Source organism: Melanaphis sacchari, unplaced genomic scaffold (genome assembly GCF_002803265.2).
Source record: "Melanaphis sacchari strain LSU unplaced genomic scaffold, SCAv2.0 Contig12_pilon_pilon, whole genome shotgun sequence".
NCBI lineage: Eukaryota > Metazoa > Arthropoda > Insecta > Hemiptera > Aphididae > Melanaphis > Melanaphis sacchari.
In genome coordinates, this window is record NW_020270527.1 from 2783196 (window position 1) to 2804492 (window position 21297).

General features: G+C 25.4%; 1 protein-coding gene across 3 annotated transcripts in view; it reads right to left on the bottom strand.

Moving 5' to 3' along the window:
- Positions 1-21297, bottom strand: part of LOC112591193 (transmembrane channel-like protein 3) — a 63724-nt gene that overhangs the window by 24558 nt on the left and 17869 nt on the right. For 2 of the 3 annotated variants that reach the window (XM_025334924.1, XM_025334926.1), the window contains exons 2-9: positions 17931-18057; positions 16859-17039; positions 12649-12889; positions 12380-12568; positions 12032-12270; positions 11734-11925; positions 11277-11525; positions 2557-2626 (exon numbers count right to left, since the gene is read on the bottom strand). In XM_025334924.1, the coding sequence (XP_025190709.1) occupies positions 2557-2626; positions 11277-11525; positions 11734-11925; positions 12032-12270; positions 12380-12568; positions 12649-12889; positions 16859-17039; positions 17931-18057 (1488 nt within the window). Of the gene's footprint in view, positions 1-2556; positions 2627-11276; positions 11526-11733; positions 11926-12031; positions 12271-12379; positions 12569-12648; positions 12890-16858; positions 17040-17930; positions 18058-20245; positions 20333-21297 lie in introns of those variants that run through there. The other variant, XM_025334925.1, reaches the window with a different exon arrangement.

The following is a 21297-nucleotide window of genomic DNA, read 5'->3' on the forward strand; positions in this document are numbered from 1 at the left end:
TGAGAATAGTGGTTGAAGTTGAAAGGGGTACATTAAATGTCTGTTGTTCCAAAGCCAAGTGTATCTTTAACCAAGGATGACACTCATAAATAACACGCACTCACATACTTAGAAATTATCTATATTGGATTTTTTAATAACAATCTCTAATATAATAATTAATAACATTTCGATTTGGCTTTATATGTTTTTAAAAAATCGTTGCTTAATAATTAAAAATAAATATTCTAATAAAATAAGTAACGTAAACATTATTTGCAGATTATATAATATTATATTGTATAGCAGAGGAGTACAATGAATAAAATATGATAAGCAATATTATAAAAATATCGAAAAATAGAAGTGATTATCATCAATACAACCATAATCATTATTTATACATTTAAAATTTGAATTTATTATAACTTCCTATTTGTAAACAAAAATTATAAATGTATATTGAGATTATGATAAACAATGTTTCTTTTAATTATAAAAACTAACAAAATTATTTTTGCAATATTACGTCAGAATAACAAATTTGAAAATTTTGTGCGAAACTTCATCAAGCTATTGTAGATATTATTTTATAACCAAATAAATCAAAAATTAGAGATTCTTAACTTATAATTTAAAACGTGTAAAAAGCTCTTTTTGGCTAGCAGCCAGGTTAGAACTAATACACATCAAAATGATTTTTTTTACTTTAAGTTTTCACAGCATAATATTTTAGACGTTTTGTAACCAAATTTAAAATAGATTTTGAGATCCCTAACTTATCTCAGATACCATAAAAATCCATTTTATGAAGTTTTCTTGTCAAATAATTCATTTTAAAAGGTAAAGGTTAGGTTATAAAATGTGACATTATGACACCATCCGTTATCAAAAATTGAAACTATGAAATTCATGAGTTAAAAAAAAAGGTAAGTAAATGGGTATTACTCTGATTTGCATTAAGAGTTGGTAGGTCACTATTTTTTTTTGTGTTAAATTTGAATTCAATGATATATTATTATTGATGAAAAACGATTCTGAGCGGAGGCGATCTGTCAGTCTATATTGTTAAGTGATAGTTTTTTTAATAGCTATTAAAATCATTTATTTTACTTTTAGTATTATAATAGGTTAATATAATTATTACCAATAATAATGTATTTAATAAACCTATCATACGTTTTTTAATAATATGTATTTATTCTATATTATATCAATTTATATAATTCGAAATGTAATAACATAATAGCGTTTTAAATATCGTAAAAGAGTAAAAATAGGTTCATAGTATGAACTATAAACAGAAAATATCATAAAACAAATCAAAAATTTCATCGCTATAGTAAAATTCATAATAATATAATATACATTAATTTTAAGTTTCCATGAGTTTTAAATTATAATAAAATAATAATTAATATCATTATTTATTATTAAAATAAATAATCTAGTCTAAATTTGAACTTAAAATGTCTTCGTTTAATTTAACTTTAAACGCTTATAAAAAAAAAAAAAATTATAATAGTCTTTATTTTTTAATTGAAAAATAATAAACCATGAAAACTTTGAAAAACTCTAAAAAACTTTAATGATTGATTTCTACTCAATGAATACTTTTTAGTTGACATTTATAGAAAAAAACTTTATAAAATTTTTAAAAATTTGGTGCTTGGATTTTTTAAGTTATACATCTTTAAATTATAAATTGAATTAAATTTGCTATTTAAAACCTTCAACCACCCTTAAAGTGACAAATTTTAATTTATTGTGTGCACAAATATAAAAAAAAAAAAAACTTTTATCATTGTAAAATCAATACATTTATTGCTGCGCTCAAAATCTAAAATATGTATCTACTTTTTATTGGATAACAAGAAATGTTTAGTGTATAAAAAAAAATACATCAATTTTATAACATTTAAGTTTAAAATGATCATGTTATTAAAATTGGAACTGCATGTAGTGAACCTTAAGCATAGGTTTAATGAAATCTATATTGTGATATTTAAGTTGTAATTAAATCTCATGGAAAATACGTTATAGTAAAAGTCACCCTTTAATGACGAATGTTTCTTTGAAAATACTAAAAAAATTCACTAAACAAAAAAATGTTTTCTTTCATAAATAGGTCAACTCTAGTAAAAATGTACGTTGTGCGTCAAATATAGAGTTCGCCACAAATATATAGGCCAAAAATAAACATATATTGCGGTGCAAAAATCCGATAGCCGACGGATCGAGTATGTAGGATATGTCAAAAATATTTGAATGCACTGTTTGCAGCAAACACGTTTACAAATACACACATTTTCTACCTTATAAATTTTCACCAAAATGAAGCACAATGTAAAATTTTTCTAGTGCAGGCCTGGTTTTTTATTTTATTTTTTAGAAACTTATAGACAATTTCACAATAATAAAAATAAAATAATAATTTAAATATATTAACTCTGTACGATTAACATAATTAAACGTATGCAAATGGTATTTAATAGTGACTGTATCATACGTAATATACGTAGATTACGTCACTAAGAATAATTAACACATTTAAAGAGATTAATATGTTATACTTACCATGTCGTTGATTTTCACAAATAACGCAAACGTCAGTGTGTAAAGATTTAACAAGTTCAGCGCCATAATCCTAAAACACACAATAAACGAGACATCAGTTCATAAGAACATTCATTTTAAATCGAACGAATATTTTCCGTTCAAAATGAGTAGCTATACAGTACAGATATAATTATATGCGTGAGTCTGATTTAGTTGATTTATTAAAGTTTACTGCGAGAAAATTAAAACTAACAAATCATATTAATATAAACCTAACAATTTGTGTCAGGCTTAATGAAATAATTTAATTAAGTTATAAGTTATAAAAATCCGGAACATAATATTCGTATTATTGTAACAAGAAAATGTACATCGATATCAATTTGAGGTTTATTCGGATGAAACAAGCATTTTACTATCATTGTATAATATATAATACTATTCACCATCATCGGTTAAGAAGTGCCCAAAAATATTTATTTTTACCGTAGGTTTAACATTATTATTAATGTAAAATTAAATTAAAATTTACGATATACACCATTTGTGTTAATACAGTATTTTAGACTTCAGTGTAATATAATAATACAATTTAGTTAAAAGTGTTCATCTTGTCATAAATTATTATTTAAGCATTTATGTATTTTAAATAAGTCACTTAAGTAATAAATTTTAATTTCCTGAAAGCAGATTATTGCAAATTGATTACTAATTGATAGGCAGATATAGTAAGAATTCAACATTTTTCATTTAGGATGTAAGGTCGTTTCTTTTTTTCTTTGTTATGACTTATGATCAATATAATTAAATTTGATAAATAATTGCAAAAAATATTTTTTTTACTTAAGTTAAAATAAAAAAAAAAAAATTTCTCAAATATGAATATTTACATTTAAATAAACAATAAAAAAAATCCCAATTTCATAATACATTAGTTTGTATTTAAGTCAATACGGATTTCTACGAAAAATCACCTTTCTATAAAAAAAAATACTCAATACCAATACTATGGTTTCGGTCTACCACGTGTAATCGATTTCTTATGACTTAAAATTTTAAATTTATACTCCATTTAAAATTCCTTTGAAAATAAAAAAAAAAAATTGGTACTGTTTATATTTGATTATAGCTAAAGCATTTGATACTATGGATCACCAAATATTCTACAATATGTCAACAAATTCGGTATTAATGGAACAAATTACAATTTATTAAGTTCATATAAAATAGAAAAATAGAAAAAACTACGTTCAAATTAACAATGAAATAAGTGAAGAATCTTCATTCTCTATCGTTTACAATATTAATATACATATCAACTAAATAAACGATTTGAACAAAATCGGTAAGCTAGTTACAGTATTTTTTGTTGAAGGACAAAAAATTTCCAAAATTATTTATCTTGAGTTGAGGTATTTGCTAATTTACATTATACCGACTTGAAAAATATCCAAAAATGGTTATCCGAAAATAATTTTAAACTATTACATTTGATCAAATTATATAAAAATAGCCCATTTTAATCAACCATATAAAATAAATAAAAGTATACATAAGAATAATTGTTCAAATAAAAATATTTAACATGCACGCAAACACGGACATAATACTAGACAAATATCTAACATCAAAGTACCTGCAACCATACATAAAAAATTAACACAATCCACATAGTTGTATTTAATGGTCCAAAAAATTACTACCAACTACCATTCAAAATTAAACATAGTAATTCATTCAATATTTTTAAAATTAAATTACATTTTGGACGAAATATTGTAGCATAACAATTTTACAGCATTAGTGAATTACTATAAAAAATGATGATCTAAGTAATTATTAATAATTATATAGTATATTGCTTTGTATTACATTATTTAATATTTACTTAGAGTTTTCATTTTTATTCCATTTTTCCAATGAATACTGATTACATTCATTTACTAAAAGTAAATAAATTGAATATTAAAAACCTATTGATTATTATATAATATAAATTTAAAATTTAATATACTAATAATATTCTAACTGATGACATCAGTTTTATATGCGTTGTTGCTAGCACTAATACATTAATATCATAGATGTGGTGGGTTTCCCATATATATTATTATTATTATTAATTTATAAAACATATGTAGTATAAAATTTAAAAAAATACTTTTATTTGTTTTCAAATACTTTGTGGGTATTCGCAAAATACATTTTTAAAGTATTTTTAATACTTTTTCAAAAGTATTTTTACAAGACTGATAATATTATACTTTTTGTATAATGAGTTTTCCCGCGAACAAAAGTGCTTGACAAATCACTTCATTTCAATAGAAATGTAAGTCCTTAAAAATGCGACACGTTTATCCACAAACTTAAATTCAACGTCTAAGTATAAATAGAGTTGTATAATGTATATTTACCAAAATGTATAATACTAGGTTACTCGTCACGGCTTCGCCCGTGATTGGTTGTTTATTTTGGCTTCAGACGATGATATATATTGATATATAGAATTTTTTATTCAAATTATATTTTAATCATATGATCGGCAAGTAAATATAAAAAATGGTTAAAAAAAACGTAATGAAGTGTTTCTAGCGTATTAAGTATTTAATATAATCTTTTGAGAAAAAAATTAGAAAAATGTTAAATAGTGTCGTCAGAAAATTGAAACATTTAAATACAATACACCCTCCCTACCAGACAAAAAAAGGTTAAAAATCGGGTGATGTGGTGACGTTTAGGAAGATATTTGAAACAAATCTGTGAAAAAAAAATGGTGACAACACCAAAATGAGAATATAAAAAAACCTGTTTTTGTGAACCTCGCAGAGAGGCCCCAAAACTTTGCTTTCTTTTTAATTTTTCAAAAACTTTATTATTCACTTTTGAGTTAATTAAACCTTACCATAGAACAATGTGAATAAAAGTATGGTATAAATAGATAATACCTTTAAATTCATTTAGATATTTTTAAAATTTCGTATTCCGTATAATTTATAACAACACTTATAACATAAGTGTTTTAATGGTAACCATGGTTACAAAACAATAATTTTATCACATTCGAGACGGATCACGCGCATAACGCGTGATGTCAATATTACTGTTATGGACGACGGATTTCGGCGGACGTTAGTTATAGTGGACGGAGCGTTTTTAACTTATTTCAAATATTTATTACTTCGTCGATACTTAACCAATTTTGAAAAACAAAAAAACCTATTTACTAAGCAGTTATTATTAAATATTTTTAAATACTCAACAAATAATAGTAAATTATTCTATTCATATAATTATTTTATTAAAATGTACTGTTTCTAACAAAAAAAAAAAAGTTGACCAGCATAATAAAAGTGCTAAAATAACTAAAAAAAAATTAATATTTTACAAATAAAAATGAAATATAATAATTACAACCAATACTTTAATACTTATCATACAAAAGTATGATATGTTTCAAAACATTGATCAACACAATGGAAATAAGAAATATAAATAATAATTCGTTATTATATGGTTATTCTTTAGTATAAATGATGAATTTCAGAATTAAAATCGTTATTTGCGTTATTTGCATTTATGCGTTATTAAAAACGCAATTCATTGAGTTTAAAATCTTTTTGATAAAAATATGTCAATATTTATTATACACACCGTGTATCGTTATTATTTTATAAACATTAATTTTAGCGTTCGGTTTCATTCATACTCGTTTATTCATATATTGATATATTATGTTTATGTTTAAACTAATTCAATGTTATATGTGTATTTAAAAATATACTTAGTAGATATATACTTAAAAATATATAATTAGATAAAATTCACGAGAAATATCCAATATATTTGAAACAAAATTATAAGTCAATAGAAATTATTTTTGTAGACAAAATGCAATTGTTGTCATCAGTTAAAAATAAATTAGAAACAATGCTCCACGTGGAGCCAACTATTTATACATTTTAATTTTCGATGTTGATAATTTTAACACTATCGATTCTATCGATTGATGAAAATACGAAAAGTGTAGAATAAAAATTGAATTTAATATCGATGTCTAAAAATCATCACGCGCTTAACGCGTGATCCGTCTTCAATGAATAAAATACTGTAACGCGCTCAGCGCGTTATTCGTCCTCAACGTATTTTTCTATTATTGTGTTTCGTCTCGAATGTGTTAATAATAAAATTACGTAAAAATTCCCATTTTTCTTGATTTATTTTATTTTTACTGGCTGACCGGCAAACGTTGTTCTGTCATATAAATTATTTCTGTGATGAACTTGATCTTAGATTTGTAATATTGAATTAAATTGTTGACCATTTGGAACCATTTGATGTCATTTGGAAACATAAATTGAATGTTCGAATTGACTTCAGGAAAAGTTTAGAATCTAGATCCATGCCGATAAGTAAATCTATATATAGTAGACGCCGCTTATAAGACTCACTTTGGGACTAGCACAAAGTGAGTCTTATAACCGAATGAATCTTATAGGCGAAGTGGAAAAAAAAAATTAATTACGTATTTATAAATTTTGTTTTACTATATATTTTGCTTTGATTTTAATACATTAACACATATTACATACTTTATTATTGAATAAATTTAATAATCCCGATAAAAAAAACTAAAATTTTAATCGTTATAATTATTGTTGCAATAAATGTGAACTTTTATCTGCAATAAAAATTATTATACGTCATATATAATAAGGTACCAACAGAAACTAGAAATAATCAACACGAATATTATTTCATTTTTCAAAACCAATTTATTTCTAAATTATAACCAAAAAAGTTTATTTTCTACTATTTATTTTACGAAATTTGAGTCTTATAACCGAAGTGTTGAGTCTTAAAACTGATTTTTTTTTAATGTATTTGGATACGTCCGGTCCGTTCCAGACGATGTTGAGTCTAATAAGCGACTGAACCTTATATCCGTGAGTCTTATCAGCGGCGTCTACTGTAGTAGTATAGATAGATTGCAAGATTTGGAAATAACAGTATCTTAACACTTGGTCAATGAACAAGGACAGAGTTTGATTTGGCAACCAGTAGTCAAAGTTTACAAAACATTTTACGGGGTTACACTGGTTATAGCACACGTGTCAAGTCAGTGTCGCGTCCAACCAGTTTCCTCTGGTTTCTAAACAGCTATTCGCTTCAAAGTTTCACCTGTCTGACTTGGGGTCCAGGCCGGTTAGGGATCGGCTAGGGTCTAGGCCTTACCATCTTGTTATTTTACAAAAGTTTAATATCCATAAGCTAGTAGGTTAGAGCTAATGATATTTAATTTAAACACCGACGTGATTGTCAAGCCCATTCCAGTGGTCTTGGCCAACACGTGAATTCTACTGCCCATGAAAGGTACGGGCGTTAAATAATCTGCCAACCGTCAAATGTCACGAATCAGACCAGTCGATGATAAAAAGGTCGTCTGGCAATCATCTGTGCTATCCACGGTCATAATGATGACGTTCGTTGTCGTACGTTGTGTGTCCTTCTTGTATGCCTCTATTCAATGCGATTTTTTATATAATATTACATTATACATAAAATATACAATAAATGTATTTAATTATATTAATATTCTAATTATGCATGAAAATCTATTGTAATTGTTATTTTAATAATTCTAAGTGTTATATCTACTTATTAAATTTATAATTTAAAATTTAAACTCATGGACCTTCACATGAATATGTCCAGTGAGGCCCATTATTGTTTTGAAGAAAAAATAAAATACCAAATCATACTAATTATACCAATAATAATAATATAAATATTTATAATTTCTATGTACTAATTTAAATTAAAGTATTAAAATAGGTAGTTCTATATTTTTATTAGAATTTATTGAATAGTTTGTTATATTCTATCAAACGATTTAAGTGGTTATAAGAGCGTTCTACAGAGATGATACATTTATAAATAAACATTTTAAACCACAGAATAAAATATTTAATACATTTTAATTTGAAAAAATTATCAACCAGCATATTTTTTTTAAAAAAAAGGTACGATTTAACTTTAAAATAAATCACCTTATGTAAAATTTTTTAAAAATATCATGTGATTAGTGCGGATAACAAGAAGATTTAACACTTGTTAACTAGGTTAGTTGTTGAAATGGCTTTAGTACGATTATCAAAATGTACATTTCTAATAGGTGTACACTTCAGTACACAATGTACATATTACATAGGTACATATGTCTATACAATAAACTATATAGATACTGTTATTATGCTTGAAATTAGAAGATCGTGCATATGGTCTGTTTTAGTATTAAAAATATACAATAATCTTTTAATTTTTATGCTTTATTTGATTAAATATAATTACCTAATCCAGATTTTCTTTTAATATTTAAAATATTATCACATTTAATCTTAATTAAAAACTTTTTAAATAATATTAAATATTTAATTATTTTTAATATTTAATATTTTTTTAAAGAACCTGCAGGTACGCAAATTTGGTAAGTTACACATGTGTTTGATTGAGACGACACTTACAGATACGACTTCCTTTTAATCATTGAAATATGGAATATTTCAATAATACTTCAATTATTATTTGTAATATACAATGCAATTTTAAGAAGATTTAGTTTAATTTTAAGATATTTACATTTCACACCACGTACGTTAGTATTCGTTTATAAGTTATTAACAATAATATTAAATGCGGTATTTTTGAGTTTTTGTCAAAAATGTATTCAATCTACTGATTAATAAAAAAAATAAATGATTTATAGAATAATAATATAAACTTTTTTATAAAATATCCTTAAAATTAAAGATTGACACACTGTATTTTCACTTAGAAATATTTTTCGTATGTACATATTTATCGTTGAATTTAAATTTTATACATTTAAATTATAATAGAGGCTTACTTTATGATGGGTTCAATTAAAATCTAACATTAAACGTGGAAACATCCACGACTTTATTTATGATGTATGTAAAACATTTTATTATGTGTTTATTTAGTTAACTTTACGTCCTTATGTAAACATTACTATGTTTGAGCATCTATGTTTTTATTTTTCAATTTCCTAAATTGTAATATTTGTATTTAATTTTGAGTGTAGTTATTCTAAAATATTTTATTGTTTTTTTTTTTATTTATTTTTAATCAACCTAACTTATGTTATAATCTCGCTCTTATCTAATCTCCAAAATACAATTCTTTCCAAAAATACTTCACCTCCTTAATTATATCTGGCCATTTTATATACATTTAATTATTTAATTGGTTTATATCAGTACTCTTATCTACAATTGTATCTGTTTCTCTTTTATTGTTTTACTATTTTCAACTAATATTTGTATACTTTGTAACTGTCGAACCTAATAGTATAACTAAGGTTACAATAAAAAAAAAAAAAAAAAAAAAAAAATAACTTATGTAGATTATAATTTAATATATTTTTTTAAATTTAAGAGTATATTTTTCCATAAACTATGAAAACATAACAACAATGACTAATGCATAATAAATTATTATTAATAATTATATATCATGGTAATAATATTTAGTGACGCAATCAAATTTGAAATTTTTTTATTATAATTTTATGATTTTTTTTTTAAGTCTTTCGAAAGTATATTACAACATAATTTACAATATCAAATTACTGTTATACTATAGTTAAAAAGGTCACTAATATAAAGGTTCAAAAAAAAAGCATAAGTCTCTAATCATCCGTATACAACATGTAACAAATACTAGTATATGTGAAAGCAGTGACGATGACGCATGTAATATTTCCTTAACGTTATAGTAGGTATTTTTTATTTGTTTATGTACTTTCGTTGCGAAAATATTGAATTATGTTAGGGTACTTTGGAGCAATTTACTTTCAATTTATTTTTCAATATTGAATCACGCCACTTTTTCGTTAACGCAAGAAGTCATGTATAAATGGAACCACAATACATAATTTAATAGAAAATTATTTGAAAAAAATTCTATCGCTGTCTTTAAAGAATTTTTTTCGTTTTGGTTAATTTAAATCTTGTTTAACAGTAGACTTTAACGTCCGTTATTTTATTCTTTTTCATTAATAATGAATCTAGTATTAAAATAGTTTTAAAAAAACCAACCCAAACCCTGGCTTATATAAACAAAATATAATATTCTGTTTTCTTTTTAATAAAATTAATTTATTTCCAGATTATAAAAATATAAACTGCAAACTTAAATATTTCAAAAGATCAATATAAATTATAAAATAACTCAATTATTAACCATTTGTTTAAAAATACAAATTCAAAGCTTTGCATTCATTTTGTAACTAACAAATTCATCAATGCAATTAATAGAATATATAATTATATATAATAGTATATAATAATTTAAATAATTTAAAATTATGTTTGTTAAAAAGTGTTTCAATTAAAAATAAAATGTTGGAACCATTTTACTACAGTAACATCAATACTGTGCTTAAAATAAATAGAAAATTTAATGAGATTTTCTAACCTACTACAAAAAATAAAAGTAACTTTATTTTCAAATAATAATGAATGAATCTAAATATTTAAGGTTTAATTTAAACTTCCAGATACTTCTAAAAAAAGACGAATGCGGTATGCTTAAATTAAGTAAATATAAGCAGGTATATTATTATTCTATCTTTAAAAAAAAAAACTAGTTTTTTTTATGAAATGTAAATTTTTCATGTGCAAAGGTATATAAAAGATATTTGGATTTTATATACCTACCTAGCTAATTGTACACGAAGAGTTGTCCTGGGGTGATAACTCTCCAACACGCCCAACACTTCAAACGCAATCGGAAAGAACGTGCCAATAAGCGTCATGACAAATGTGATTTCATATTTTCTCCAAAAATCGGATTCAATATTTTGGTCTGTAGACCTTTCTACTACGAAAATGACAGCATAAACCGAACTTCCCAACATCCATATCATATTCAAATTTGCAAATATTCTCAGACCCATCACTTTCCAACTACGAAACAAGTGAATACAACAAAATATATTTCTATTGCACTGAGTAACGAAAAGTATCAGTACAATTATTAACAATTAGGACAATAGCTTAAACCATACTAAAAATTAAATATAATTCCTTCTTCTCATAAAATATAATTTTAATTTAATTCAATGATTGATTACGCATGTGTAAAAAATCAGATTTCTGATAGATATTTTATTACTTTTGTTTGTCTTTCATTCTTTCAGCTTCTTCAAGCAACGCTTCTTTAAAACCGAGTATAATGGACGATATACGATTATGAGCAGTTTCTTCGTTTCCGATCATGTAATCCCACCCGGTGAATAGTTTCCACGTAAAAATGCACTCGTCGTCTTTTTCAGATAGTTTGCTCAGACGAGAGTTTGCGGCCATTCTATATAACAATTAATACAACGAACATATAAGAACACATTAAAACAGCTATTATGGTAGTTCGAATTTCGGGTAGTATGTTTAGATATATATATATGTATTTATACTTTCTGAGCGTAGCCACGAAACTGTAAATGTAAACAACGAGCCCTGTGATAAAGTAGGCTGTGGGTAGCTGGTATCCGGTATCCGAACTTTGTCGATTTGAATAGTAGCCGTAAAATATGGGTGAATGCTGTAGAACTCCTTCAAAATTCAACAAAGTCATTAATTCCTTAGAAGTATCTTGCTCTTCGGGCAACAGTGTCTTTCGTTCTCCGGTATCCACCTTATTGGTCATCAAAATCTGTAAAATCCATAACAAATTATTATTAACTGGTATACTTTTTAATTTCAGGTGCGGATATTTGGATTTAGAAGTTCATAATATGATTTTTTTAAATTGTTGCGAGTACTTCGGGTATGACGACAAAAGCTGCTAACAACACAGATATGACAAAGTTCACCCAGAACAACCAGCGCAGGAAAGTGAAGTATGAAGCGACTACCGTGCCGAATTGAGATTCAATTTCTTTGATCGTTAGTTCCCATGGTATTATTTGACTTATGAAATTGGCCATCTCCCGTTTACTGTGCTGCCATTGCTATATTTTTACAGCGAACCGTTATCATATTATATTAACACCGAAGCATTAACAATATTTTCGTTATGTTATCGTATTACTTTAACTAAGACTATGTGAAACCGCGCCATGATATCTCTCGTACTTTTACTCATTGCCAAACGTTCTTGTAGCTGACCCTCGTGTTTCTTAACATACTCTTTGGCTTGCTGAACCAATTTCATCTTCCTCCGTATGGACCACGGTTGTTGACGGACACTGCCTAATACCTCTTTGTGTAAACGAATGTTTTCAAGTATCTGCTCTTGAGAGATACCAGCATCTTCGATGTTAATCGCCGTACTGTAAAGATAAGATGGTTATATTTTAATCATTATTTAATTGTTATACAATGCATAATGTTTCCAACCAAAAATTTAATAATATACATTGCACTATTTATATTATGAAATACTGTGAATAAACATATCATTTTTAAAATATACAAATAATTTGTATCTAAAATATACCTATACTATCTGACTCGGCCACGAGTTGCTGTTATAATCCGTTGAATTAATGCTATACTAAACTATTTACAAAATCCTTATTGATAAAATGAAAATTTAATTTTATAAACGAGATAGATAACATTAATTTTTAACTATTTTTAATAATTGTTTTTATTATTTTAAATTATAAACATTTATAGTGTTATCCATGTTATTTTTTGTAATTTTATCATTATCAGTCGTTGTCGCAAAATCAAGGTTATTAATTAATACCTTTGAGTTATTTTTACGCATATAATTAGAGATAAAATTATAATTATAAGTTATAATACAACATTAGACGCACTATCTCAGAATCAAACGGATTATTTCTGTCTCTTATATATCCAAATAGCATTAATCGAGAGATGAGTTATTCTATATTTTAAATTGGACCAAATCATACACGTGAGCAAAATGGATTATATACTTTTGAAGCGCATTTTACGTGAACCCGTTAAATCTAACATATTTCGTATACACATAATATAAGATTTACTTTTAAAAAACTAAAAGATTTTTCTCTTTGAAATATTTATAGACATTAAACCGTATATAATTTATAATTTACACAAGTACGAAATAAAATTAACTTATTTAACACAATATTTATAAATAATTAAATTATACTAACATTTTCAGATCGTATATTATAATGTCTACAGACTTAAAATGTAATATACAGTTTTAGAAAGCATAAAAATGACATCAAATTGTATTACTTATAACTGATTCTGACATCATAAGAAAAGTTAAAATACGAGAGGGAATAGAGTATTCCTGAGGGCCTGATGAACCACAACGTAACGACAATTGAATCTGAAAGATAATGTTGAAAGTAATTATGCGAACCATACTTGTTAAAAATACTTTCTTCTACATGTATAAAATTAGAAAAAATATCTAATTTCTAAATATCTTCTTCTTCTTTTTTTTTTAAACATTAATAATAGTTTACTTTTTTATTTTATAACTTATTGAAGATTAGTGAACTTTTAATAATTTAACTAAAATTACTACTGATAATATTACTAAAGTACTAAAATAAAAATTATGTAATTTGTAATAATAAATGTAAAACTTCTTTGTCAAAAATAAAATTTGATTAATGGAATGCAAAAGTATTCAATCAAAACAAGAATAGTGTTTCAAATTTAAACTACTTTTAAAATTAAAAATATTTTATTTTTAAATAAAAATTATAACTATTTCGTTCATTTAATAAAAAAATGTTAATGTTATGATACTATCTTTAAAAAAAAAAAAAAACTAAAACTAATCGTTACAGTACTTTAATTAGAATTTAGGATTTAATATAATATAATGTTATTATATTTTTTATATTTTAATCAAACAAAAATAAACTGACTAAAACGTAACATATAAATTTTTTGCTTCTTCTGGCATTTTTTATTACTCTTCAAGAGTTTTCACCATTATCAAAATCTGCCTCCATTCTTCCCTGTTACAAATTATCGTTTTCCACTTTCTTACTCTTATTTTCTCGAGATCCTCTTCTGCTGTATCCAACCAATTTTTTCAAGAGTCACCTGCGAGGTATCTTCTTTGTAGAATACCATTCCAGTACCGCTTTAACTGTCTCTTCCTCATTTCTGTGCTTTATATGACTAAACCATTGAATTTGCTGACAACCACTTATTATACTAACCGGTGACAATCTCAATAATTCCCGTTTAAATTTTATTCTCCACAAAACTGCTCTATTACCATAAGTAAGATCGCAAATCTTTTTCATATTTTATTACCAAAAAATATATCAATTAATTATGTACATTCTTACAATGGCAAAGATTTATTAAATATGTTTTAAATAATTATATGTAATTTGTAAGGTAAGACAAAATAATCTTGGTAATTTTTCAAAATTATTAATATTCCCTGTTATTCATATTCCCACAATACAAATTTTTATAAATTTAACTACTGCTATGCATAAATATATCTAAACATTAATAAAAATAATTAAAATATATGTGTCAAGATTCTAGATAAAAATATGTTTAATTGTGAATTGTACCTAGAAATTATACATTTTATAAATCAGAAATATTTAGCTGATTTAATAATTGGTTTTGATTTTAAATAAAAAATATTTAAATCAGTTAAAAATAATTTAAAACACTACATTTTGAAATTAACATAATAAAATAATTATATAGAGTAATAGTATATACAGTTTTAAATGTAAAACGTGTTATCATTTAAACAGTATTTCGACTGACCAAGTATAATGAATAAAGAAAAACTACGTGTATTTTAATAGTGACCAAATTAGGACACGAAGACCGTTTTGTAAACCCAAACCCGATATATAGAGTATACTCTTTGATTTTCAAGAATTTTGATTGAAACATAACTAAGATAAATATTTTAACACATTTTATATTTTCGTTTAGTGAAATTGATAAATAAGTAAATCGTCCAACTACAGTGAAAAATTTCTCCTCTAATTTTCTTGCAACATCAGTAATATATAAAACGCCAAGCTATGAAATCTCATTTTAATTTTCTGTCAATTTTATTGAACACAAAATACAAACAAAAGTTTTCATCTTATTTTTACGCGTTAATAGATATATCTTAATTTTTTATGTTTTAGAAACAAATATTAAATCGTTTAAACAGTCTTGACTAAGGAAATTAAACATTTTATCAAATAACGACCTGATTTCAGATAATATACTTAATATGTATTACAATTACCCAGTACGAATTAATATATTTTCTTTTTAGATTGTATTTCCTTCAACTCTTATTTCTCAACATCATAAAAGCCAAATAATCATAGACCATGTATTTTACATTTTTTAATTCTATTTATAAATTAATTAAAACTTATGAAAACTGTTTAAACTACATTTAACTTTTTTTTATATATTTTTTTAAAAAGCTACACCCTAAAAAGTAAGATTACGAGTATATAGTTAATATAATAAATAATTAAATAGTAAAGCTTAAAGTAGGAACATAGTTCGTACATTGAGTTTTAAAATTAAATATTATTAATAAAAAAAAAACTCAAAATCCTAAATGTCATTATTTGAGCGTAAAAGAATAATAAATCATACTATTCGAATAATTGTTATTACTAAGGAGATATAATTTAACAAAAAGGAAACTTATTCAAAGAAACTTCTTTGAGAATTTTAATTTAAAAATTGAACCTTGTTTATTAGGGGTTCGTAAATAATTATTGTACTAAATCTTAAAATAGTTCTTACTAAGAAACTCTATAACACGTTTAACCAAACTAAGTAGCTTATTCAATTTTTTACAACGCATAAATGCATTTCATTACGCATAATTATTTGTTGTAAATTATTTCAATATAAGCATCTTAAGAATACATTATTAGTTAGACCTTTTTAAAAACTCCACTCGAAGAATCTATTTAATTTCTGTTGGAGTACTATAATAGCTTTGTCTGTATAAATAACGAAAAATTCCATATTCACACAATTTAAACACCCTGCTGAGTCATTATCATTAATGAATATTAAAAAATAATGATACAATAATAAAAAAAAAAGCTCTCTTGAGGAACCCCGGAAGAAACTTAATAAAGTCTCTCAGGTTTACTAATTTTATTGAGTCAGTTCTACCATTTACACATTATGAGAATAACTAAAACAATACATTTAATGATTCAAATTATGAATTTACAATTTTTTCTTTCAAATTTGATTTGATGAATTATAATTTATAATCTTATAATCTTTTAGTATACTTTTTTAGTTTATATTAATGCTTTGAAACTCACTCTCCAGAACTGGTTGTAAATGCTGACGATCTCCTTCGATCTGATATTAAACTAGCGTCATCGGCTAGCATTGAAGACACGGGAGAAGATGATCTTCTTTGCTTAAGGTGTTTGCCTTTCCTAACGCTAAGCCGCTTATGGAGTATCGCATTTACACTAGCTGAATAATCCTCATCGTTTTCTAAAAAAGCCAATTAATAAAAATATACGTTATTATTATTATTATTATTTATACAAAGTTTATGTCTAATACATTCAATGAAATAAAATTTTTACAATACCTATTAAATAGCTGATTAATTAATAATACTGTAAAGTCCATGTCAATATTGTTTATCAATTGTACATCAATTATGGGTGGAATATATACTCAATTATACTACTTTTGTCAGAAGTGGTGTGTACTATTTTTGTTGTCTGATGATCAGATAAGGTATACTATAATTTCTGGGTACTATTGTCGTTTAAGTAAATGAAATACCCAAGCAAATTCGTCCATGTATAATTTTAAATTAAGTATGTTTTAAAATTATGTATAATACATATTTTTAATAAAAAAAAAAAATATATTACACTTTACTTAATTATTGCACGTTGCATGATATAATATTATGTTTCAATGTATTATAATTATTAATTATTTCATTAACTATACAATATATAGGTTAAAGGCAGCCAATAACCTATTTGTAGAATATTCTGAATCTTTACTACTATGTTAGTCTAAATAATAAAATTGTCTTACTACTAATATGCCGGTGAATATATCACTATATTATGTTCATATCTTATATTTATTTAATTTTTACATTTTTTATTTAATCATAGCGTTATAGTTAAAATATTATGTATTTTTAAAAATATAAAAAAATAATTGTAGACAAAGATAAATATTTGAATAAAGGGTTTTGTTAATTAATTTTTTTTTTTAAGTATACTGTCTACGTATTATTTTAGAGTTAATATGGGTCACTCCAAACGGGTAAAATTTCTCAATGGATTATCGCCCAATAATTTGCATTGCCCGTAACATTTAAATAAATTATTTTGAACAAATACTTATGTCACGTACCATCTGAATGTGCCCGGCTGGCTGAAAACCGAACCTTTTCTACCGAATGTCCTCTGCTAATACTCATGTCGTCGTCAAAAAACAATTCTACTGTCGACGAATCACGTGGACCCTGTGACGTTATCCCCTGTAATTTTCATTCATTACAGTCATAATATATGTATATATGTAGTCATGCATGGTTTATATTACTTCAAAGCAAATAAAATCTCAAAATGTTTAAACTATTTTATATGTTTACTGTCACACAGCATGTGTGTGTGTGTGTGGATAACTTGTACAATATACATATTATTATAAAAATTATTATTATTAAATGTACAATGCTTATAAGTTATGTAATAATATACAAAACAGCGTGCGTGGAACGTCGTTCGACCGGTGGGGAAGGAGATGCCACGCGAGTCCGTTTTAGGCAAAATTGCGTGCAACGTCTCGCCGACATAGTATAATAATTGACGGTTGTTGTGCTACCATTAAGCAGATTAAACATCCCCTCCCCGTGACACCATCCCAAAAAAACCCTATCACCCTCGACCTGGAGAACCCTTACCGTCCATCATCCCCCTCACTACGACTCCAGCCAGAGTTAATTAAACGTTACGCGGTGCAACAGTAAAATTATTATTATTACGCAACCACCGCCACCAACATCTGGAATTTGTGTCGTTTTTAGATTTTACGAACGCAATCAGCGGCGTCCATCCTGATGAAATTCCGCGAGCGTAGTAAGGACAGGACTTAGTAATTTATCATTTTGCACGTACTCGTATATAAAAACGACAATCGACTCCGTGACATTCGAACAACACCGCGGATGTGAATGCTGTGTCGGTGTGACATTGCGGATTTCCGGAATATATACACGTGTTATATGCGCGTAAAATATTATGTGTACACACTGCTGATCAGCTGAATGAATTAACACCGATTGGAGGACGTGCCTGTATGACTAGGTTATATGACTATTATTAAAAAATAATATCCAATTGTTAATGTATCGAAAAGAAATCCATCGAAAACGTCGGTGGATGTTCGTATAATGTATTATATTGTTGAGTCGTCTTGTTAGTATTTACTATACCTATATTTTTATTGGTAAAATCTTATGGTGATACAAAATTCTTTATTTTTAAAATGAGGAGCATTTTTGTGTATTGTTAAGGAGAAGATGTTCTCAAAAATGTCAGATATAGAACGATATAGAAATTCAAAAAAGTATTAAAGTTTCTGTCGTTTCTGTCGTTTCTGAATTATTATCATTAGATACGAAAATAAAAGGTTTGGATAGAGGCTATAAAAAAAACTTTGAGCAGTTTATAATTTGTAAAAATTACCTAAATATAATTAATTAATAAGTAAAATATTAAAAATCTAACTACTTTTTTGTATTTTATACCAAATACACAAAAGTCCTTGCAAGTATAACGTATTCTGATAACTAACAATTACACACCCGTAATATTATATTATGATATTTTAATCAAATATATTATAAAGAACAAGTAAAGATATTATTAATTTATGAACAGATTACAAAATATTAATTACAATTATAAGAGAATAAATATAGTATATAAAACTTAAAATACAATATCAAAGTAATTTTAAGTTCGTATTATTTTCGACTTTGATGGTTTAAAATTAAAAAAAAAACAACTATTGGATAAAAATTTAATGTAAGAATTGTGAAAATTAATATTTTAATTCAAACTAAATTTAATGCAATAAAATATTGTTAAATGATAATAAGCAATAACAGTAAATATAAACCTAATGTTATTTAATTAATTATATTTAAAATTAGTACATATATAATATTCTAGAATAACAAATTGTAAATATTAAAAAAAAACACAGAAATTTTGACCAGTTCTTTAAGACTCAGCTACTTTTAATGTTAAGAAAAACTTAACTTAAAAATATATGATATGAATTTTTCAAGTATTACTGCAGTTATGATCTATTTTATGGGACCTATAGGGTATGATATATCATTACATTAAAATTATTGTTCAAATATGATGGTAATACCAACCAATATACATGTTCAGTTACTATTATTAATAATATGGGGTCCATACAGAACGTCTTCTCCTCTCGTTAATACTAATCCTCAGTGATATATTACTATCGGAACACCGCACCAACTGATTTTAACAATAACAAATATACAATTATAAAGTTTAATACAAAGCCTATAGATCTATTTAAAAACTTTATTCCCAATTATTTTGAGCATAATACTCAATTTGAATAGGTTTCCTTATATCATAACACCGTGCAAAAGCATAGCTAAATGTGCAAGTACTTACGTTTTATGACATGTTCTTTTTTTCTTATTTGAATTCCATAAAACTTTGTTAGCAGATAGATCTAGACATTATAGGGATAAGTCTAACGTCGACTACAATCACAGTAGAAATAAAAAAGTAGTCATACTCGTATAGTACTATGGTCATGCCACACCCACGATAATAACAACAAAGGGCTATATTATAGGAATAGTGACAACAACGACATACATTAATTTGTACAGCCGACTTCTCACGCGATCCTTTACAAATCGAGTGATAGGGTGAAAGCAACAGTTTTGCCTTTTTTTTCAATAGCCCATAATCAATATTGTGACTAGATTATACTACGAAACTACTAATTTTTCTTATAAACGTAATTAAAAAATTAAAAACAATAAAAAAACATTATTTAACCTAGTATAAGAACCATGAATGATACAAAAAAATAGGAAACTTTCTCCGCTGTATAAAACGTTTTGAGTGTACCTCATCTTTGAGTAGGCCATTTATAAGCGTGCACGCGAGGTAGGATAATAGATTGTTTAAGAACTTTGTTTTCAGGTATACACGATTATAACTTATAGGTAAATAAAAAAATATATAAATAATTTATTACGTACAAGTGTTACACGGTAAAAGTAAGTTACTGAATTATCAATTAATATATGTTCTTGGAAAATTTTACCAGTTATAAATAGTTTTGGATATCCTAACTGTGAAAATGTAACTTATAACTCATACTTCTTAAGTAATAACCTAATAATGTTAAAGATATTTTTTTTTTAATAATAATATACTGCATTTATAATTTATAATAGTATGTGATTATTTTACTTATTTAATGGTAAGTAAATAATGTTTAAAAAAATGTTACTCTCTCGTCGACCTTCCCATCAACCACCACGAATAGTTATTGAAACAAAATTTAAATTAAAACATATAAATACTTATTACAAATATTACCTATATGACTACGCTTCCAATGTTGTAAACGCACGGTTAAGAATAATAATTCACTGTAATGTGTAACGAATAAATTCAATTTAAATTGAATTTTAAATCCTTGTATA